At 39.7% G+C, this 24,395-nt stretch overlaps 1 protein-coding gene across 3 annotated transcripts in view; it reads right to left on the bottom strand.

Moving 5' to 3' along the window:
• uvssa (UV-stimulated scaffold protein A) overlaps positions 1–24,395 on the bottom strand; it is a 43,730-nt gene that overhangs the window by 6,098 nt on the left and 13,237 nt on the right. For 2 of the 3 annotated variants that reach the window (XM_068714184.1, XM_068714182.1), the window contains 5 exons: positions 13,612–13,723; positions 6,554–6,755; positions 5,071–5,202; positions 3,900–4,083; positions 3,685–3,796 (listed from right to left, as the gene is read on the bottom strand). In XM_068714184.1, coding sequence (XP_068570285.1) covers positions 3,685–3,796; positions 3,900–4,083; positions 5,071–5,202; positions 6,554–6,755; positions 13,612–13,723 — 742 coding nt within the window. The remainder of the gene's footprint in view (positions 1–3,684; positions 3,797–3,899; positions 4,084–5,070; positions 5,203–6,553; positions 6,756–13,611; positions 13,724–24,395) is intronic. The other variant, XM_068714183.1, reaches the window with a different exon arrangement.

The following is a 24,395-nucleotide window of genomic DNA, read 5'->3' as shown; positions in this document are numbered from 1 at the left end:
TGTTCCTCACTGCATATACATGTGAGTGTTGTTTATGTGTGAATGTGTGACTGAATAGTGAAGGGATCTGAGCCAATGGCCCATCAACTTATTCAGGCCACTGCGCCCCCACCCACTGTGAGATTGATGTACGTGTGCTTGTGTGTATTTGTCCAGGTGTGAGATTGACTCATGGATCGATAGTGTAGTTGGTAACAAAAGATGCTATTTCACAACTCACTGGACTGCATGCCATGGCCCCCACACACACACACACACACACACACACACACACACACACACACACACACACACACACACACACACACAGAGTTGGTGGTTAACAAGACACTGCAGGCAGCTGGTGGACATCCTGCAGACTGGTGAGTGTCCCAATCACACAACAACAAACAAACACTACCAGACAATAATAATGTGTAAAACAGCTGACTTGGTCTGTTTATCATTATTATTGCTGCACAAAAAAAATATGATTGGACTTTTCTATCTTTTTGGGCTGCATTTAGACCACCAGCAGACACCACCAAAACCACTGGGCCACGGACTCGTCGTCCACACCTGTCCACATCAACATGATTTCTGGGGATATTACAGAATTACAGTTAAAGCTCTTTCGACAATTTTTTTAAATTCCAGTCCTTTCAACCACATTTCAGTCTTCGTCAGGTTGCTCACCGAGCGAAGCCATGTGGATGAAATCTCCAGAAAAAGTTGACCATGAAATAATGTTTGAATGACAAAAAAGTTAGCAAACTCACGTATTCCTGCCCTGCTGTTAGTAGTAGTTGGCTTTTTATTTATTTATAACCGATGACTGTAAATTAGAGGTGAGCCTAAAACAATTCTGATCTGATCCGATTGCCAATCTGAAGTTAGCATGTGTGGTTATGAAACATGAATCATTCCACTGTGGCTACATGAGGGTCAGCATCTTAAATAATACTGTTAATACAAATGTGAAAATAACTCATGTGCTATCAATCAAGGTCTTAAAGTCAATAAATCACCATTGCAGACTAAGCACAATCCAAACTTCCTCACACACAAGGAAAAGCTAGACAGTTGACCCAGGCACAGTGAACGACTGGGACGGCTAAAGTCTAAAGTGATTTCAAATCATTTTAGACGGACACTTGTTTAGCCTCCAGGAGGATAACCACTGCAGTGCTTAAAGTCTGTTATGTATCTGCAGTGTAAGACATACTTGATTCTCACATTCATTTTGTTATTATAGTCATTTATTTTTTTCATTTATAAGGCAGACTGTCATTTAATTTGTTGACATTGTGAAATAGTTTAGCCAAACAACTAAGCACTGCCCATCAATCATTGCTAAGAACCCATTAGGTCTCTCTGTAGGTATTTATAGGTTTATCCCATTATATTTATCATAAACGTTTTATTCTTTTTTGCGTCAATGTCGTTCTGCACTTCATGGCATTAAAATGTTCATTTTAACCAGTGTTTATGCACCTTCTGACTGCGTTATTTGAATTATTCATATTGTTGTGTGTTGCTCTGCACTTCACGGTATGCTCACATACAATTTGAAAATAATCAAGTGAGCGACGGACACAGACGAGCAAGTTCACTGATTTACCGGCAATGTCAAATTGTTTAGCAAAAAAAGAGATATTTATTTGTTATTTATTGGGTTAATTCAATTCTATATAATGAAACATGTTGTACATTTTATTCTACATGGCTTGGATGTTCATGGCATTCAAATGTTTCATGGTAAGTATTGGAATCTTTTCACAAACAAGGTTTATTTCTCTATATTGCCTTTCACTTAAAGCTTGCCTTGTAGGGATTAACCCTAACTTAAAAAAGATAAAAGTCCAAGGCGTGTGTTTTGTTATTTAGACCTATATCCTTATGGTCATGTTGTATATGCTGCTTTGTTTGATATGCAGACCATTGTGGAATCGTTTCAGTTTTGGTCGTTTCATTGATTTTTCTGTGTGAACCAAAATTTTTGTTTTTTACTGTAACTATGGACCTTTTATAGTCTAAATGGGCATAGTTATTATCTTTATGAGATAGACTACTTAATGACATAATGAGTAAGTAAAACGTATAGAACATGAAATCCTGGTTAAGGCACGCACTTTTAGAAAATACTTGATTGGATAGACGATCTATCACTCAAACTCTTGCCAGTGGAAAATGTGTTACATTACATTACATTACAGTCATTTAGCAGACGCTTTTATCCAAAGCGACTTACAATTCAGTATCTATCTACACACCATAGACGCAGCTACGGGAGCAATTTACCGACCCTCTGATTGAAAGGCGGCCCTGCTCTCGACTTAGCCACGGTCACCCCGTGTTCTTAGCTCTTATGTCTATGAAGAAATACTCCCCAGTTCTGACATAACTGATGCTATTGCAGCACCTACACTAACCTCTTCAGAAGCTGCCATTATATAGAATGAAAGGTCACCTCACCGTGTCATCTCTCACACAGCTAAGCCACGCTTGTAGCTGCCAGTAGCTCCTAACAGGAAGCTGATTGGTCCAGTCACTGGCTTGCCGGACACAAATGCATTACTTGAAGCCTGACCAGATGGATTTTCATGTGATATGTGATTGTGCGATTATCGTGTGATCTAGTGACATAGCAAGAATCCAGCTGCCATGCAAGGTCAGTTGGGGACACCCCTACTGAGAAGTTAGATTGTATGGACCCAGAAGTAGAGATGAAATGCTGCCCCCCATCTGTTTGGATCATGTAGCCAGGAATGACACACTGCACCTTTAAAAGCTCTGGAAAAGCTAGAAAGTGGACGTTGAGTCATGTTATGTCAAACCCCTGTTTTTAAGATCCTAAATAAACTTGTAGTGAGTAAAAATATTGTTATGACTATAGCACATATATCATATAACACAATCTGGAAAGCCCTGGGAAAAGGTAGTAAGTGGACCTTGAGAAATATAAATACTAGTATATATGGTCATAAGTAGTATTACTGAGAGTTAAAGTTTTTTTTTTTTTTACATGGAAACAGTAGTTTGCCAAACTAAATTAAAAAAACAAAAACACAAAAATCCAAGGTTAACTTAATTGCTATTTCCAAGGCTTTACAACACATCTCATGGTTTTCCTCTGTGAAATTGAGCTTGCTCACTTTTTTGACGAAAAGAAATTAACTTAATTTACTAGCTTCTGTTAAAGATTTTATTCTGATGGCTGTATGCATAGTGAGCAATCTCTATCCACCGAGGAAGACCATGGGATGTGGTATAAAAGCTAATTATCTATAAGACTTTGTCAATGTAATAAATAAGCAGCTACTTTGATTGAATATTAAGTTGAAACACAATAGAGAATTTTTGCAGCATCAGTATGTCCAGCTATAGCATGCTGCTGTACAACCTTTGAAGTACCTCTTCACTGTTGTTTCACTTTTCGATTTTAAAAGGAATTTGTGAACTCACAGTGTCCCTGGAGCTGTAACCTGTTTGTCTGAATGCATTTGCCTTTTGTTGATGTGTGTTTGCACATACCAGCATTTTAATAGTATGTATGGGTGCAGCTCTTACTGTTTATTTACTACTAATACAGGACATAAGAGCGAATGCAATCCTCTATGACTTAAATGGTCTGAGGAAGATCTTTGTTACATTTTTTTAGAATTCAGGAAGTATGTGAGCGCATGTGTGAGTGTCACTCCTCACCAGGCTGCTCCTCACTCTTCCTCCTCTTCTCCTGCTCCTCCCTCAGGCGGTCCTCCTGCCTGCAGGGTCGTCCCTCCTGGTCTCGGGGAATGATCGTACCATGGAAAGGACACTGAAGGACAACGAGTCACAGCTCAAACACAAACACGCTGACAGAAAAACAAACAGAAACAGACATAAATGTCTGGTAAATCACTTTGTGTTCCTCCTGGTACCTTGAGGCGGTCCTGTCTCTGGCACAGCTTTCCGTTGCCCAGTGGAGCACTGCAGTAATGGTTGACAGGAGTGAAGCGCCCAGGGAAGGAAATATATCTACTCCTGCTCTCTGCCAGGAGCTCCTTGTTCTCCACCTCCTCGTCCACTTCAATGGGAACCCAGAACTGATGCTGAGAGGACATCCTACACAAGGACATGAGACCATAAGTTATGCGCAGGTTTTAGAAACCCGCATCGATGATGCTTCCATTAATAAGACAGTTATATTTATCCAAGCCCTGAAAGGCAGGTGAGAAAAAAAAACAATTCTGTTGATCCATTCACCAAGTCTGATCTAAATAGTTTTCTCTCCTGTGTTGAAAAAAGATTTTGCCAGGATAAGTTTTCATTAAATAAAGTTAAGTTTTCTTCCATCTGTGAAACAGGGGGGAAGAAAAGTTTGCCAGCATAATTTTTAATGATTTTTAGTGACTTTTTTTCATCTGTGAAAACAAGAGAAAGAACGTCTTGTTAGGTGAATATTTTTTGTTCATTTTACAATCATTAAACAGTGGCTTTGAAATCAGCTGCAATAGCACTAAAAGTATTCATGTTTTCTTCTTTTAATTTACATAACTTGTTAACACAGAATATACGTACCTTGTGTTTAGAGTGCATGGAAATATCAAAACTCTCCTGAAAGAAGACATGAATACTTGTAGTTCTATTTAGAACAGGGGGGTAGTAGTGCACTTCAGCCTCTAGTGGCCAAAAATATTAATACAACAACAAACAAATGATCCTTCCAGAAACACAGGAGAGAAACAACTTAGTTTAGACTAAGAAAAGGGATTACTATTTGTTTTTCTCTCACTTGCCTCTGAGGGCTTCCGTCTTTTGCTGTATGGAATTAAATATAAAAAGTACTTAAAAAAGATTTTTCTTCCCCATGCATGAAACACTGAAAAATCTGCATTTATTCAGACATTCTAATAAAGAAATGCCAACCCAGGTTATAATTCTACTGTTTTATTAGCATTACACTTCTGTTTTTTCTCTGAGAAACAAAACACACAACTCACTAAACTAAGTCATGTGTATAGCTGTCTTTGTATCTATCAGTGATACATCGTGTGTGTGTGTGTGTGTGTGTGTGTGTGTGTGTGTGTGTGTGTGTGTCTGGTACATTACTTGATGATTTTGCCAGCGTTGGGCTGCTCCTGGTCCCAGTAGTACAGGTCCAAACCAAATGGAACCACAGGAGCATCGACACCCTTCTGTTCTGAGCTGGACTGAGATGAACTGGGGCCTGAGGAGCTGCTGCTGGAGGAGAGATCAGTGGAGGGAGAGTTAAACCAACTTCATGCAAAAACTAATTCAACTTAGAGTTTGTGGTCAACTGTCACAATTGACTGAAACCCATATGTATATACTGGCTTGAAAAAAAGAGGACTGGAGTATCTGGACAGCACTTATGGAATCATATGAAGCTGGTGTGTTTGATGCTTACAAAGGAGTAACAACAAGGGAAATTAGTTAAAATTAAGTTTTTAATTGCTTGAACTAAAAGTTGAGGTTTACCTCTTTAATTAAAAAGAAAAAGTGACTTCAGGAGTTATTGCATGAGGTATCAAACTGTAGCACTGCTCTGTGTGAGCAGGAGTCAAACACACATCTGTAGTGCTAGTTTCGAAATGACCAAAAAACAAAACGTTATGAAGTGACTGGTAGAACATCCCCAGATTCCCCAGCAACATCATGGGGCAATGTGGCTCATCTCCAATGACCTCTTAAACGATGCTGTAGAAATGTGTATAATCAATATCAACGACTCACAACATGATTACTCCATTGAAGGTTAAAGGACATGTGGCATCTAGCTGTGAGGTTGCAGATTGCAACTAACTTTGGTGTTATAATGGGTAAGTTCAGATTCCCCAAAGTCACACAAAAACACAAAAACCCTAACTGATCGTGGCAGGGTTTACCAGCAACTCACATGTCCCGCGAGGTAAATGTATTGTTTTTGTCTAAGGAGTCTAGTGGTTCTGAAGAGAGCATAGATGGATATAAGGGCTTCAGTTCCCTGTCAGAAAGAGCTGTCTAACGGCAAGTTAAAGCGGTGAAAATATTCTAAATATTCACCGTACTCCTGAACTAGGGGGCTTCCGCATTGCATCAATTCATGTTCTTATATCCGTTGTAGAGCAGAAGTGTGATTACTTTGCTTAGTGTCGTCTCCGCCCTAAAGCAGACATAAGAACACAAAATTACTCAATGCGCATGCACCTTAATTCAGTCAAAGAATAAGGTGAATACGGTAAACCTAAAAGGTTATTGCTTTTTTTAGGTACTAACACTCCTAGGCTTCGGGATTAGGCCATTAAACTGGCAAACTTTTACAGGCTTTAAATTACAATTTACAACCAAAGTAGAACAATATCTTCTCCTCTTAAAAAATGTTGAAATTGTTGTCCTTGAAATGCGTTTTAAGTTTCAGTAACAACCGTTATAAATCACAAACTGAATGTACATTTCTGGTGTGAGAATGCAGGTGTACCCTGAGTCTCTGGGCGGAGGTGAACAGAGAAGAGCATGTGTGAGAGAAGGTGAAGGGAGATGAGAGATGAGGGGAGGCGAAAGGTAGAGTGATAGGACTTGTCAGTTGGTGTACCTGGATTGTGCGGGCAGAGGGAGGTTCTGTTTGAGGTAGCACAGTGTGGCAGCTGCACATGTTGGATCCTGATCCTCCTCTGTAAGTCGCTTCAGCCGCCGGGAGGAAGAGGAGGAAGACAGAGGTGGCGGAGCTGCAGGTCTTTGAGCAGGAGGTTTTTTTGTGACTGGTGCTGTTGAGGTGGAAGGAGATGGATCTAAGCCTGTCAACAGAGACAAGAGGAAGTTAAGATTGTACTGAACACTGTAGTGTAATGTGTAATGACACACTTTGCTGGCCTGTTGTTACTCTTTAAAAAAGCCTGAAGCAAAGTTAAATCATTATAACCCACAGTAATACATTTACTACAAGGATGTCTATAAATTGTACTTTTGGCTGTTTATCATAATGTCAAATTGACCTATTTGGAGCTTACAGAATTGACAGATACAGATTGAAGTTATGAAAGTGCTTCAGTGCATGCATGTGCGTGTGTGTGTGTGTGTGTGTGTGTGTGTGTGTGTGTGTGTGTGTGTGTGTGGTCAAACACTGGGATAACCAGGGTCTCTGGGGACTGAGCAGGACTTAAAGACACACACACATACACACACACAGCAGGTGAGATCAGAGGGAAGCAGTAAGCTGAGAGCTGCCAACATGCTGATCCCACACATTATTGGGGCTGAGCTGGATGCTTCAGAGACTCAATCTCTGCCATGGAATGATTTGTCTTGCACACTTTAACACTCTTTTTCTACTTGAACAGGATTTTTTGCATGTTCTCCACTGCTTTAATTACAAAACAATTGACATACAAAAACAACAATCTGATTTCTGCCTGAACGTATAAAAGTGTAGAAGAAACAAAGAGGAAAAGGTTGTGTGTGCAACAATCCTTGTTTGGAATCTGTTTAGAACTAACAAACTGCTCTTTACCAGAGAACTACTGGCACCAGCTCGACAATCTCACAGAGGATTTCATGGAATTCCCGGCCAAAAGGTTGGGTTCATTTGTTCAACATTGTGTTGCTGTTTGTCATGTCATATCATAACATGTGTGTCTGAGATGGATGTAAAGCACAAAACAAACACCACACTTTACATGGTAACGACTTGAAGCTGGATCAAACGTTCAATGCTGAAAGTCATGAAAAATAAAAATTGTTTAAGTCAAATCAAGCTGAGTGAAATCCGGTGGCTGTTAACTTAAATAATGGGTTATTTGATTGACAGACTTTTGTTTTTTATTTCATTTTCATCACAGCTGATAACGACGATGCTAGCACTGTTATGAGAACATTAAACAAAATCAATTTAGGGTAAATAAAAATACTTTTCTTGTTCTTACATTACAGTACTTTGAATAGGTGACGCCAAATCATCCCAGCATTAAAGCCTCTACAGGCAGCCACTCAGTCCAAAACCCAAACTATTCAAAGTACTGTAATGACAAAACAAGACATTTAATGACCTAAACGTAATTTTTCACTGTTTTCTGCCATTTTATAGACCAAATATTACTTGACAACCAAGATCATTATCTGCAGATTAATCAATCACAAAAAGAATCATTATTTACAGCTCTAGGCTTCTGAACTCAGTATTTCTAAAAACGCTGGTTATGGCCCTGTCATTACCTTGCATTATTTCTCATAATTTTTACATTGTTCAATTTTCAAAGTAAAGTTTAAAATAAATATATACATAAAGAAAACAGAACTAAATATGTCAATAGTCAAGTGATTGCCGGTTACCACAACCTCACTCTACCTCACCTCACCTTCTCTTTCTTTGTCGGATGGTGAAATACCGACTCAATCTGCTCTTTTCGAACTGCCACATGGCGGAGGTTTGTCTGGATGTTGTGGATGTTAAGACGCACAGATCAATTGGAGGAAATGTGTATAGTTGTGTGTGTGTATATGTGTGTGAGGGGGGTTGTTAGAGAAAGAGAGAGAAAAGAGGGGTTAAGGGGGTTTGAGGGAAAGAGAGCGAGGGAGAAAGCGAATGAGGAAAGGCAAAAAGAGGTATTGATTTTCTCAGGTTAAGCAGGGCCTGTAATTAAAATGTTAATTTGAGAAAGAGAGAGATAGTGTCCTGACAGCAGAGAAAGGGATAAGAGACTGATAATCAGAATGACAGAACAGGACAGAGGGTAAGAAAGAGAGGAAGAGATATAGATAGAAAAGGGAGAGGAAATAGAAGGAGGGAAATCAGAACAGAGCCAGGCTTTCTCTGAATGGATGAACACTAGAAGAAACTAAAAGAAAAGAAAGAGATAGAAAGAGAAAGAGACAGAGGAAGACAGAGAGCAACAGAAAGGCTTTTATAATCAGAGAAAGTGAAAGAGAACAGATGAATTGATGAGATAGTGACACACTTAGGACTACAAACAAATATCAATGACCTTTTGAAATCCTAGAGATTCCTTTGATACTGGGAATTGTTGTACAAATTAGTATTTATTTTTTAGTTGAATCAAATATCTATTAATAGACGTTATCAACAGCTACAACTAGTTTGCAGGAAACTGGAGCTGGGCAATAAAATTGTTGTCATCAACTAATTCAAATTACAGTACGAAACTGCTACCACTTCCCTGAGCTCCCGTAGTTCATAGTGAACACGCAAGTTCTCTTCAGTATCAAAATAGCAGCATGCGCCAATGAAAGTGAGGAGTTCCCAAAAAAGGAACTGCCTCTTCAGCAACCTCAAGCAAAACACTGTCCGCTGTGAAGTTTGCCTAAAGTCTGTGTCAACTAAAAGCAGCAGCACGACTCATTTAAAAAATAAAAATAAAATTAAAAAATAAAAATATTTTTTCATAGAAAATTAGAACCTAAAAAACCCAGTAAACGTTATAATCATCATATACATACAATCAGGTACATGCATGACATTTGACCTCTGCATCTAACCCATCCTAAACATTTTAGGAGCAGCGGGCTCAGTGGGTCGCCACTGAAAATGCTGGAAGACCCAGCTGCTGGGTTCCCGTCAATTACAGCTATCGCTGTAAGAAAACAACTCTCCATCACCGTGTGTGTGGCATTGTAATGGGCCACAGGGCATGCACAATAACATATGTTTAACCTTGTGCTTTTTTCTTCAGGAATACATTACATTTGTTTCAGGAGGCATACTTTATATATCTTTAAAAAAAATGGTCAAAGTAAATAATTCCTCCGTCTTTTGAAGACCTAGTTTGTTTAAAAAAACAAAAATCAATTAAAAACGTAAACTGGATTTGATGTGAAAAAATGAAAAAAAAATGTCCCTCCAGTCCCCATCATGCTTGGTCACTTAACGCTATTGAATGGTGAAAGTGGTCAGTCAGATGAAAAAGTGACATCAACAATAACTATCAATCAACAATGTGTAAATGTACAGACTGAAGAGTAAAACCAATCAAAGAAACAAACAATGGATACGTATTCAGGTTCCTTTCACTTCTGCTCAGTCGCTGGTGTGTGTGCGCATGGTTGTGTGTGTGAGGGGGGGAAATCTAGGTGCAGGGCTAATAGGGGCTCATTAAAGAGGTTGCATTGTTAATTTGGTATGGCCCCTGTAGATCATTACCTAGTCTACTAATCACCCTGACACACACACACACACACACACACACACACACACACACACACACACACACACACACACACACACACACCCGTTTTGGGCATATCAGATACAATCTAATTACTTTAGCGTCTAATTGATTAGTAATGGAGGGAGGTGGGAGTAGAGAGGGCTCACAGGTAAAGGAGAGGCTCAGTGTGAATGTAATGACTCAGGAGGCTTGTGGGAAAAACTCGCCAGGGGTCAAAGGCCACCTCTCAGCCACAACAACATGGCTGACCTAGCAATAACAGCACTGTCTGCAACATGTTTTATTGCGGTGCCATTAACACAGACACATCAACACGCGCACACACACACACACACACAGTATAGACACTGAAGTTCACATATGAATCTATATGAGTGATGGTGAGAAGCTTGAATATGGCTGACAGAGCAACACTGTGAGAGTTTAATGCTTACTGTTGCCTGGAGCTCGCATCCGGCTGCTGATAATGATATAAACAGCATTCAAATTCAATCTATCAACTGACGTTGCTGCAATAAGATGAGCAGGCAGTTGGTTAACGACCTGAACATTTGACCTTTAACCTGGAATGTTACCTGGAGGCTAGATATGATCCATACAAGCCCAATGCAACCCCGCTGCAAGAAGGAACAATACTACAGCTATTCATATGTAGCTAGTGATGACTGTGTGTGTTTAGGTAAATGGATGTGTTGACAGGACCATATCCATCAGATATACACAGAGAAAAAGCTTGGGGAAAAGAGACGATCTGTCTCCATTATAAGGTTGTGCTGCATTCCAAATCAGACGAAAACACATAGTTAGCAGTCAGAACTCAGTATGTGAGACCAGGCGGACCCAATATCTCCCTCATTGTGATCTGATTAGGCTCAATAGGCATTTATGCCAGCTGGGTTCCTCGGTATATACACCAAAATGACCTTGCATGTGACTATGAGCAGCTTGCCTTCACTGTACTATCTGTAACGCTGTGTTTGGTTTTTAGGTTTGTAAAGCTTCAGTAATCAATATTTTTACATTTATTGTTACATATAGTTCACGAAACCGCTGAAACTACCACTAACTCCCACCAGCTCTACGGGGCATTTGAGCATCTTTCAGATCATTGTTTTGGGTTTTACGGCCCCCAAATTCACCATTTGATTTAGTTGTGCTGCTCCGATTTAACTCTTTCCAGCAGCAGCAGCTGTTTCAGTGAAAAAGCTCTGATGAGCCCACTGTACACTACCTGCTCAGCAGCCAACAGCAGACAGACACAGTCAGAGACTAGCTGGTGAACACAGTGGAACATCTAGATGCTAAAGAGACAGATTCCCCTCAGGAGTTTGTGGAGACCAAATCACAGCTTAAAGAGTGAATATTGGAGCGGTGCTGGACTTGTAAATAAGCAACTGCATAAACTAATACAATGTCAATGTTGTGTTTAAACCTTGTTCCGATTCCCACAAGTTTCAGAGAAAACTCGACCGCTGTTTTGAAAATGCTGTCGGTATTTGATTTTCAGTGGCGGCTGGCTAATAGAGGGCGCCGCCCCCTCTTGAGCCACAAAAAAAATAATAATATACAAATTGTCAATATTTGTGTTTTTGAAATCTGGAATGCACACAGTAATATGTGTAAAACATTGATATCTGCACAAAATATATGCTTTTCCTGCAAGTCCTCTGTGCCTCTCTGCATGTCTCAGCAGCTCTGAGGCCGTGGAGAAATGGCCCACAGGAGGCGGGTCTGTAAAGCTGTTTAGCCAATTGCTGATTAAAGATATGAATGTATGACATACAATTTAGCCAATCAGCATCCTCAAATATATATTTGAGAAAAATACATTCAGCATGGGGCGAAATTTGTATCGCCCCAAACTGCGCGTCCTCATCAGGACTAGTCTCTACAGGCGAGCGCGAGCACTACTCCTCCAAGACCCGTTTGAGAGGAGAACTTTGGCTGAGAAACTACAGGTGAAAGAGCTGATCCCAGATCAACCTGACCTCACAATCAGACAGCAGACTAGCGGGAAAGGGAAGCAGTCCATCCAAAGCTTCTCTAGTAGCTGTACACCAGAACGGTTTGGCTAGCTGGATGCAGTCATGCTAATGCCTTATTTAGCTTTTTAAAACAACGGGGACAGATCCAGCATGGACAGATACGGGAGTGAGGGATGAGAACGTGAGGAAACATGAGAACACCAGGGCACACATGGAGAACTCTGTCAAGCAGCCATATTAGGCAGAGTGAACATCTTTTCTTCTACATAGCTGTCCTCAGTCTCATTTGCTGAACTTGGTCTTGGAGGCATCAACATTTAATTGAGATGGTAAATTAACGGTGAAAACTCATCACAGCTTAATTTAACACCATTATTCCTAATTGCACTTCATGTTTACTTCTGATCTTTACCTCCCTATTGGTTTCCCCAACAAACAAGGTCCATAGGGGCATCTCAATAAATAAACATGTTCTATTATATTTTATATACGTGTGTGTGTTTTATATTGTAATGAATATTATTATATGATATATATTATTATATTATGCTGAATTGCTTGTGAGGGTGACAAAAATAAGATGTCCTGACGTGTTTGTCAAAGTGTTATTTACTGCTTTTTTTGTGTTCTTTCGTGTTGGAATAAATGTTGAATATTTAACTGCAAAGTAGTTTGATACCTTACTGTTTTTGCATTAAATCATACTGGGATGTTTGCTGAAATTGATTGGATGTGGCACAGCCCTACCTAGAACATTTCCCACCAGCCGCCACTGTTGGTTTTACTGTCCACTGAAGTCACTAACTCATCCTTCTTAAAACACGTCATTACAAATTACAATCAACCGCAGAACAGAAAAACAACACAAAGTAACTTTTACTGATATTACAATAAAATATCTGTTATTTTTGATTGAATGCATGTGATATGAATATTTATTTAATTTATAATTTAATCATTTTCATGGTGTTATATTTAAGCAATGCATCACTTTTAATTTTAAATTATTTCATTGTAGTAAAAGAGTCATTTGTGACGGCCAGCATTTATTTAATTACATTTCTGGTCTGTTTAGAATGGTGGTGTAAAAAGTTAAATTTGCTATGATGAATGTATAATCAAAGTTAGAGAAAACGGCAGAGAGAGCGAGCGAGAGAGAGAGACACACACACACACACACACACACACACACACACACACACACACACACACACACACACACACACACACACACACTTTGACCATGGTTGTATAAATAAACCCATTTAAAAAGCTCTTCACCTGCACATTACCAGCCGCTCAAGGCTGGTTCTTTGAAGTGTTTCTGAGTGTATGTGTTTGTTTGTTTGTAGAGTGTGTGTGTGAATCTTAAAAGATTATGGCAGCAGCAGGTCTTCCTTTGTAGCTTAACCTCACTATTTATGCACGTGTCTGCAAGTTTAGGTGTGTCTGTGTGTGTGTGAGCGTGTGTGTAGTTGAACTCATACCATACTCGGCTCGTAGATGCTCGGGAATATGCGGCTCATATCCCTCTTTCTCTGGAACCTCATCAAAATCATCATCATCTTCATCTTCATCTCCGTCTGAAACAGCCTTCATCTGAGGAAGAGGAGATAAGGATTCGATGCTGTTAATATCAAAATAACAAAAACATTTTAATCATGCAGAAATGTACAGCAAATAACTTATTTCTGTGCATATTTCTAATGCAGCCAAGTGTACAGAGATTAACACTGACGGTTTTGGGAAAATGTGTGATAGGTCTGTCAACATTGGCCAAAAATGACATTTAAATAGTCATGCTAAAATAAATACACAGGTTGAAATGTATTTAAATTTTTGAAAAATGTTTAGTAAAAATGTGGAGGAAATTGGTGGAGATTATTGATGTTCACTAATGGTAGTTATTTACTTAAGTGGCAAACACTATGAGCTGTTACTTCATTACAGACAAGTATAGTTGAACCAATAAGAGCATAACGGAAAACATAGCAAAAATATACTACAGACATTTCTAACCCTAAATATGCCCCATGTTCCGTGTCTGAGAGCATCTGAACTTCATTGTAATTGGTAGGTAGCTGGTGGAGATAGCACCTTTGTTGCATTTGGGAAGCATGTATTTAGCAGCGGCACTGCACCGCTGTTGAATGCACTTTACTTTTTCACAATATTTGCCATATTAATAAAGATGAGGCAGACCAAAGAAACCGTCGTAATCTAGAACAGAACTATGTACGGTACTATAGAATCTTGTGAAAGCTCAAAGTTGTACGGAACAAAATCAGCCAAAACTGGAATACCCTGCTAAGCCTGCTGCCCCCGCAACCCGACCCCGGATAATCATTAAAGATAATGGATGGATAATGGAAAACTGGGTTGGACTCTAAGAAACAGTTCTGAAGTAGGTCAGGAGCCATTTTGTCTCTGTGACTATGCATTCGAGTGGACCAAGATGATGAGCGGTGCTCCTCAAGGCCCCCATCCTAGCTCTGTTTTCTAACATTTACTTACTTACATTAGGTCGTCAAATTGCGCAAAACAAGAAAGTAATCTGTCATATTTCTTCTTAGAGACGATTCCTAAATTGACCTAGCTCTCTCTCCAAGTGATAACAGTCCCATAGGCTCTCTGCAAATGCACTGAAAAATGTAATTACTGGATGCGCCAAAATGTTCTTCAGCATAATTCTGAGAAAACAAATATACCCTAAATGTCACGGGTACAAAAGAAGAAAGGTCCACATGACATCTTGAAAACACAGCAGAAAGGTTTCATGTCCAGGGATGACCTAAAATAAACGGATCCACATTTTTCTTTACATTACAGGAGGAAATAATCTATTTTCAGCTTCTAATTAATCTGCATTTGGTGATTGGGGCAGCAGGAAACAAACTACACCATCGCCATTTTTAAAAACAAGTAAAAGCTTCAAAATCCACGAGTAGGGCCTTCATTCAGGCGAATTTGAAATGAGGGAACCGGTGCAACTCATTACCGATTTGTATGACTCATTCCTGCACTGAAATGGTGTCTCTGTATAGTTTAGCACTCATTCCTTTACTCTCCTCTTCAGGGTTGTGTGATCTCTTTGGCTTAGGGGAGCAAGGGATGCCAGTGTGTGTCTGTCTGTGTCTGTGTCTGTGTCTGTGTGTGTGTGTGTGTGTGTGTGTGTGTGTGTGTGTGTGTGTGTGATAAGGTGCTATCAGCGCTAAGCATAATTTATGGTTTTTAATTTCCTGGTGAGGTTGTTAGCCATTGGCGTGGCTACAACACTCCATATACACAGGGGTCATTTCCATAACACAGATGTGTGTGCATGCATGTGTGTTTGGTGGCTGCTATGTCTTTAATAGCTGAGGATGCAGACACATTCCAGTCTAGCAGCATAATAATCACAGTGATTAGCATTATGAGGAGCAGTAAAACCTAACGTTAAACTAACCCCTCATTCCCAAAGGGCTCCTTTTCATTAGTGCGCAATAATAGAGGGAGGGAGTGTGTGTGTGTGTGTGTGTGTGTGTGTGTGTGTGTGTATGTCGGTGTGCACACGTGTATACGAGCAGTATAAAGGCTACTGTGTTACCGCTGATAACTGCCCATTAGAATGTTTGAATTAGTTTACAAATGATGAGTCCTTAGATGATTCCTTAAGCAAACACACACACACACACACACACACACACACACACACACACACACACACACACACACACACACACACACACACACACACACACACACACTCCTGAACCACAAGACAGCGTCAGTTAACCATGTCACAAACCTGAACACACCTCTTGATTCAGCACACAGAGACCAATTCAAACACTTCATACTACACTGCTCACTATTCAGTTAATCAACAACTAAACAATTAAAGTCAAATTAGCTGTTTTTAATGCAGCCACAGAGACTGTGACATGGTAGGTGGTCTGAGAGGATGGGGAATTAGGCCTCAGTCATAACATGGAAAAACAATATTTGATATTATACATAAAAGAAGAAGATGGCAATGAGTGAATTCTTTCTTAAATTCCTTTTCTTCAACCATCACAACTTATTTCAAAGACTAAGACAAAGGTCTTTGTAATAGTGGCTTGAATGCTGGCAATTGACATGATGGCGACAGGAACTCATTGCCTACTTTGATTGAAAACCCCAGGACGTTTATTTAGGGTTTAATAAATTGTTCAGGTATCCAATTACGAAAAATGCAATAACCAGACCTGATGGTGGTCTTGCTAACTATGTGTGTGTGTGTGTGTGTGTGTGTGTGTGTGTGTGTGTGTGTGTATATATATATATATATATGCATATGCGTGCACGTGACTACTATCACTGCTCTTCTGCTCGTGAAACTTTCACCTGCTCGCTCGAGAGTAGTTTCTCTTTTTGACAGTAAGTGGGCGGACCCAGTCACCGTTTTATCACTAAATTGAATTGGTTACAATGCTCGTCTTCAGATTGGCCGGATATCATTCTAAATTAAATTTAAACTAATATAAAGGGGCTTCACATGTTTCCCTGTTGTTTCTAAAACTTTGAACTGCTGAATGGTGCATTAATCATTTAAAATAAATTTAATGTAAAACGTTTCACATTGTGGTTCATTGTTATTCATTGTACTCTTCATTCATTCCCTTTGTTTTCTTTGATCATTTATTTTCTGTTGAGTAGTTTAGTTATATAATTAGTCCAATAAATATTTCATTTATAAAGAACTTGCTCATTTGATTTGTATGTATATGAAATAATAGGTCCCTGTACACCTTGAGAAGAACTCAGTAGCAACTCTGAGATTAAGATTGATTAATTGATTAATATTAATATTTTCAAAATTGGGTGGTGTCCAAAATTGAGTCTTATGTTGAATTTTGTTAGTTAAACTAATGATGGCTTATGGTGTAAGCTGAGTACCATCATTATTTTATACTAATTTATGGGTTTATAAATCATAATTGAAATAATAATAGTCCTTACATATCTCTATATTAATTAATTATCATTTATTAAATCTACTACCAGCAACAAACCTACATCTGCAAAGGTCCACATGAATATCTTTGTAGACGTCTGTGTGTAGTCCAAAACGTATGACCACCTGGACATGTAGGAGCACAAACGCCTACAAAATCACCTACTTTCACTGCTGTCCACTAGTCACTTAAACATCCTCTGCAAACTAACACAATCTGTTCAAATTAAGCCCCGGATTGAAAAGCTTGCTTCCATGTCATTTCTAGGAGTAACAAGTTTGTTTCACTCAGATGAACGAGATGCTGCATGCTGCAGTAAGTGCAAAGACATCAATAGATATCTTTTCCTGATCTACACTTTCCTGCCGAGGTGCTTTCCTGGAAGAAGGTGCCTCAATCAATCTGAATAAATCTCCTGTTGACCTGAAATAAATACGGAAAAAGTTATGTACACTTTTTAACATTGTTTAATTCTAGATTATTATATAATAGAGTGTATTATTATATATCTATTAAACTAAATGATTAATGTGTCTTAAGTAAAAAAAGAATAGCTAACGTAACTGAAGTTTCTCGTTAAGTAGTGGCACATAGGCTACCTCTCTCCTTGATAAGGAGCAACACTTCCAACTGTGCCCCGCTCATACGAAAGTACTCCTTCAACCAGGCTCCATTCAACCTCACGGCACTCACATAAGAACATAGCACTATCCGAGCGCTCAATATTTCTGTTTGTGGCTTGTGTGTCTCTCTCTCGTTGACTGTCCTTTCACTTCCCTTCTGTCTCTGCGTTGCTAAAATGTGGGGAAAGGGAACCAGGGCCGAAAATTCTGTTTTCAACCACGGAAAGCAAATCCACATTTCAGTACAAAGGACGGCGTCAGTGTGAAGACATGATTGAACAATCTGTCGACGATATGAAAGACTTAAACAATCAGATTCAACAATGTAAAGTGTTGGTTGGGGAGGTTTATACGAAGAAACTGTCCTGAACACAGCAAAATAGCAAACTACAGAGGGCAGGTTCTCGCCAGATACGGACAGTGCCACACACACACACAGTGGGTCATAAGTGTTTATTATTATTAGTCTATACAATGTTTTTTAGGAAAATACAGTTTATTCTGCTTTTACTGTAACTACTGTAAAAGGGGAGGAGAAAAAGGGGGTCATTTAACTACTACCATTTAAAATGAAGTGACATCTATCCGTGTGAAATGCAATGCTGCACAAAGCGAAAGCTTGTGCGCAAAAAATCCCCCAACTCTGATAAAAACAGAGCGGTTATTATTTCAAATGATCCTTTTAATCTAAGACAGGAAGTGTGAGATACTGAGACTTGATTTGATTTATTCCCCAAACAAAACCTGAGAGAATGCTGTTAAACAGAAGTGGAACATTTTGAACACCAAACCAAACTTTCTCCATTACTCCACTCCACTGCTACACTTATTCATCCTCACAGCACAATGGATTCCCACACAGCACACGTATACACACACACACACACACACACACACACACACACACACACACACACACACACACACACACACACACACAGATATAGGCTCTATAGGTTTTGTGCTTGTCTACTTTAATCCCGGCTGGTTTATTCTGCTCTGATCAATGACCTAAGACTAAGAAGTGATCACCCAGCTGGAGGAAAATCCTGCCCTAACATCATCCCTTTTCCCCCTCTTTCTGCCTCTTTGTCTCTAATTCACCTTAATTTAATCCTGATAGCATCGAGTGCTGTCGGCCCGCCTGGCAGAGCTGTAAGTCTCACAGTAGAATTAGCTTTCCTCCAGAAACATTTTGCTGACGGGGAACGCGGCTAAAATATGGCCTCTATTCCCCCACATGGCTGCATAGGAGGCTGCTTTGCATTTTAACAGCACTTTGGTTTATTCTCCAGGACACACACGAGGAGAAAATCACACAGCAACGCAGAGTTTCCACACAGGAGATAAAAACTGCTTCTTTAACTGAAACCCGAGATTCACCGGACAAATTAGAAGTGATGGTTTGAGTAAAGCAGGGCCATGTGTCACTGTAATAGGAAAAAGACAAAACTAATATCGGTAACTTTCAACATAAAAAAAAGGCCAGGATAGAAATAAAAATAGCTCCGGAAAAGAGCAGAATAAATAAAAAAGTTGTTTAAGTAAAACCGGTCTATGTGTACTGTAATGGCAATGTTTACTCAAAGATAAAATAAAGCAGGTTCCTAAAGGGAAAATAGACGAAATAGAGAAGGAAGAAAAATATTCCTTAACAACTAAATCAAGAAGAGGTCTGTTGGAAGTGGTTGCTAAAGTAAGGGCCATACGTTATGGGACAATAGAGCTTCAATGGGTGGTGCAAAGACAACCACGGTAGTGGGTTGAGGCTACATTTATATTGTCAAATATTTTTCCAACGACGCGATTCATTGTTATGCCTATAAAATGTGAAAATAGCAAACTACAGTTTTCAGTTTTGCATTTATTTAATCATGTATTTTAAGCTGCTTAGAGTCAGTGTTAGGAAGTTAAACAGGTCAAGTTCACTCATCTTAACGTTAACGTATCCTCTGTTGTTCAAATGCATCATTATAAGACGAGCGACTAGAAAGCATTAATGCTGACCTCCAGATCGCATATTTTTACATAATCTAGGTCGATAAAACTTTTCCACGCGATGATGGTTCAGCTGTGTAATTAATCCGCGGTTCACATGACTCCTTGGTCATTTTCTATATCCACACTGCCGATTTAAGGCACTTTATGGCAGATACAAGGCTAGAGTGTTGGTTCCCTCTGAAATGTTTACAGCAATGCTTTCAGTGAGTGGCACGACTCTCTCAAACACACAAAACAAACCAGCGTGGAGATTTCACCGCACACACACAAACAACGTGTCTAAATGCAGGAATCACCATATATATGGAAGCCTCTTATGGATAACAAATGGTGACTTATATAACCGCAGTTACCGTCAAATCGGTAAATCCAGACATGCCTAATTGCAATGTATATAGTTTATATAATAAAAGATCGATACTTTGCGTTCGTGTATCGATACAATTATTGCCATGCTAAATATTGTGATACTATGCTGTATGGATTTTTTCCCCCACCCCAACATTAATACTCTCTTGTCTGAATGGGAGCTGATGCCTGCAGCTAGATGTTCCACATCTGGGGGAAAGCCTGAAACCAGAAAAGTGGATGCTGGTATAGCATGAGTATTTTGAAATGGCATGTGCGTGTTCATATATGGGTGTGCATATACTTTTGGTCATATAATGGGATCTTCAACAGGAAGAAAGAATGACAACAGTGTAAAAAAAAAATCTCTTGTCTAAACAGGGTGGAAAGTAGAGTATGTTGCTGCTTCCTCAGGTGTCTTGCTTATTCAGCTTCAATTGCCCCCCCCTTAAATAAGACTCTTATCCTTTATAAAAATGATGTGAGGGCGCCGCCTCAAACAACTGCTCCCCTGACTTCATTTGTCTCTTGGCAAGTTTGATGGGGCTGCGTTTAAAAACCCATTCAATCTTATAAACCAAAAATTAAATGTAGTCGACTGTGATGGGCACTCAGTGCATCTGCTATTTATATGCTAATGTACACTCAGCCTGCCAAGGTCTGGCAAATTATTACTGCACAGCCATAAGTCAGGTGTATGGCAGAGAGGGGAGGGGGCAGGTTAACCATCACACACACTCACACATAGTGAGAGGAGGAGGAAGTGAAGGATGGGGGAGAAGAGAGGAAGGAGGGGAGGACACAAGGAGGTGAAAAAAGCCTTAAGAGATGTCTCCATTGTCCCCCCTGACAAGTTAATATAGCTCCCCCACCTGGCAACACACACACACACACACACACACACACACACACACACACACACACACACACACACACACACACACACACACACACACACACACACACACACACACACACACACAGAAATGGAAAATGTCTTTTTGGAATATGGTTATCACAATCATTATCACAAGATATTTCCCTTAAGAGAGAGCAAGAGACAAATATTACACATATAGATTACATACACACACACACACACACACACACACACACACACAATCTTCCTCATACACACATGAAAAGTTAAAGTGTCACTGCAGACTGTGGACTAGGGACACTGCACGGTTGCCGAGTGATCTTGTATGTGTGCACTGAAAAATATGCATTTTTGCTACTTTGTAAATATGTTCTTGCACCCTGAACCTAATATTGTGCCATTTTAACAGAGGACAAGTGTCAAAGGCGGGGGTCAGAGGTCAATGAAGAACTTACTAGCCATCAATAAGATTGACTATAATGATGAGGAGGCGGGGTGCCAGAGACCTGCCAACGCTGCGCTTCTTTCTGGATCTCAAAAGATGGACACAAGCGCTAAAGTTGATTGGGACAGGGTTGAAAACCTACTGTTCCTTAATACTCTTTTGGTACGGACCAAAATATGTCCGTAGTAGTGGGTACTAAAAACTGTACCAAAAGCTGGTCAATCTTTTCTTTGATGAAATCTTTTTTTTCTATTCCAAACAATGGAACAGTTAAGTTATTCGTCACTGGCCCGTCAGGCAACTTTGTCAAGAACTTACTGGCCCGAAATAACTTTCTAATGGTCCTAATTAAAATTCACAATAAACTTCACATAGCGTATAATAAAAACAATACCTTTAAGTCATTTTTTAAAGTTTTCTTTCTTAATAATGTAAAAAGAAATGCATCAATTCAAAAGATTTGACACTAAGAAACAACAACAGATGACTATTAAACAACGGTTTTCTGCCACCTTCTCTGTCGCTACACACAGCAGACAGACAGCATCATTTGTATAAACATCCTTTGAACAGACGACTGTCTCTGTTGTGGGGGTCAATATGTGGACGTTTTTACCCTCACAACTCCAAATGGATTATGAAGGGATCATTTTAAGTTGAAACCGTTCTTAAAGAGGAATCGAGTCATGAATGTTTTCACAGTTTTTCGATTGACTAATGGACATTTGCCTCTGTGCTTTCCCTGTTATGTGCATCTGTACAAAGAATAGACTGTATAAAATATGGATGTATGACGTCACCCATAAGTTTCTGAAGAGCTCAAAGTGTGTGGCTCTGGCGGTCGCCATCTTAACAGTGACTTCACAGCCTAACTTGTGGCTAATCAAACAATGAGCAAACAGGTGTTGTGTCGTTGAGGCGAGCCCGGGTGGAGTGCGACCTGATGTGGCACCCACCTGTCACTCAAATCACCCACGGGCTCAACTATACCTAACTTCAACCCTTAATATCCTTTATAAGGGGTGGTTTATTTAAAAATTCAACCCCCGTCCAGCTGTCATGAAGGGGCAAATTGGCTGTAAAGAACAAAAGCGGTTTTGAACCTGGCTGTAAACATGGTTATTTCTGCTGTGACGTTGGTCATTTTAACATAGGGGTCTGTTGGGATTGACTTGCTTTCGGAGTCAGCGTTAAGCTCCCTTTTGAGGAACTGCAATTTTTGGCACTTTTTGCCGTTTGCTTCATTTCAAAGCAATGGAGGTTGCCACCTGGTGTAAGGCCGCTGCAAACTAGCTTAGGCTACAAATGCTGAGATATGCAGTATTGGTTAGATGGTACTTGTGGCTATACAAATGTAAATTTGCCACTTTCTGTTATTTTGGCAAATTTCTTGTCCAGATGCAAGTGTGAAGACATCATTTAACATTTGGCCTACTTTATTAAATGGAAAAGGTTTTTTTTGTAAAATAAACATTTTAAAGTAAGGTATGAATAAAAGTGTATTGAATCAGCACTTTTATCGAAAAATCCAAACGATAACCACACCTTCTATATACAGGTTACATCTGGCTATCGTGCCAATCAGGATCATCCTAACTGCAGGTTTTGGACCAACATCTAGTTGTAGCTCAGAACAGGTTAAAGACTGAGCAGCACCCAACTTCCTGCCTCTATGGCCCTCTTTTCATCTTTACAATTGTTTTAACGCATTCTTTTCTTATGTTCTGCTTAAGAAAGTCCACTGCCACTAATTGATTTCAACATATTTACAAACTACTAATTAGGCCTAAGGCTTCCAGTGGAGTCTGACCCATTAAAGGCTTGATTTGCCACAACATCCCACATCTCTATTACCACTTTGCACTCCTGTTCATTACTACCCAGAAAGGATCCCAAGGGATCCCACGCTAATGAGAAATAAGCTTTCCACTCCCCTCGCTCTCGCTCCATAGCTTCTTCTCCACTGTTTGACCCCATTATACTCCTCCAGTCCCAACACCCCCCCAAACACACAGGCATAGACGCACCCTTTGTCTCTGGGGAGCAGTCAACTTATATGATGTATAGGGTGACATCTTTATTTCACTAACCTAGGCTGGCAGGTCTATTAGCCAGCCCAGAGCTCCCCAAACCTTTCCCTGTCAACGAGCTTATTCTCAGCAGTCTACTTCAGTTCCCCCTCCCATCTCATCTCAATCTGTGATCAAAACAGTCATTATTATACAATTTCGCCTACTGCCAAAGTGAAATTACACAGTGCTATTCTTCATTTAACTGAGGCCCTCTGAAAGCACTGGGAGGACACCTGGAAAGTCCCGAGAAGGTGCAGGGGCCCTTTAAATACCCCTGGGAGTTTGTGGAGCCTGGTAGTGCACTTTGGCTCTGTGGTCAGTGATATGAGATTGGTCCACAGATCTCAAGCATAACCAGCAGTCAACCATCCCAGTGGATCCATCAGCTCCAATTTGGAAGCCATCTCTTTTCACTATAATAGAGACCCCTGATTGAACTAGACTGTGTCCACAATGATTTACTAAATTTTACTCCATCAACTAACGTGAGCCACATGACACTAGAGGGGGTCATTTTGTAAATCACAATAACTCTACTTGTTGCAAAACCTTCTAAAATGGACTTGTCCTATGTTGTTCAACTTAAACCAAACTGGTCTTCTGAGTGGTCTAATGAAAATACCATTAAGTGAAACTCAGCAAACAAATGACTCATGATCATCAAACTTTGTCAGCAGGAGAAGTTATATTTTCACTAATGTATTTTTCTTCTCATTTTGTTGTATTCAAATTGTATTTATGTCCACAGACTTTATATCATGCCCTTCTACCTTACATGCTTTCCCCATGTAATAAAAATCAGCAGGAGGACTAATATTATCCGTACAGTTAATATGTTTTTGTGACTTGTCTCAGGGAGATGAATAACAATGTCAGTCAGAAACACGAAGACATGGCACTCATAAAATTGCACTGGCTCATTC

Source organism: Cebidichthys violaceus, unplaced genomic scaffold, assembly GCF_023349555.1.
Source record: "Cebidichthys violaceus isolate CVI_PGR_0920_01 unplaced genomic scaffold, fCebVio1.0.p SCAF_2, whole genome shotgun sequence".
Lineage (NCBI taxonomy): Eukaryota > Metazoa > Chordata > Actinopteri > Perciformes > Stichaeidae > Cebidichthys > Cebidichthys violaceus.
This window is presented reverse-complemented; position numbering and strand designations above follow the sequence as displayed.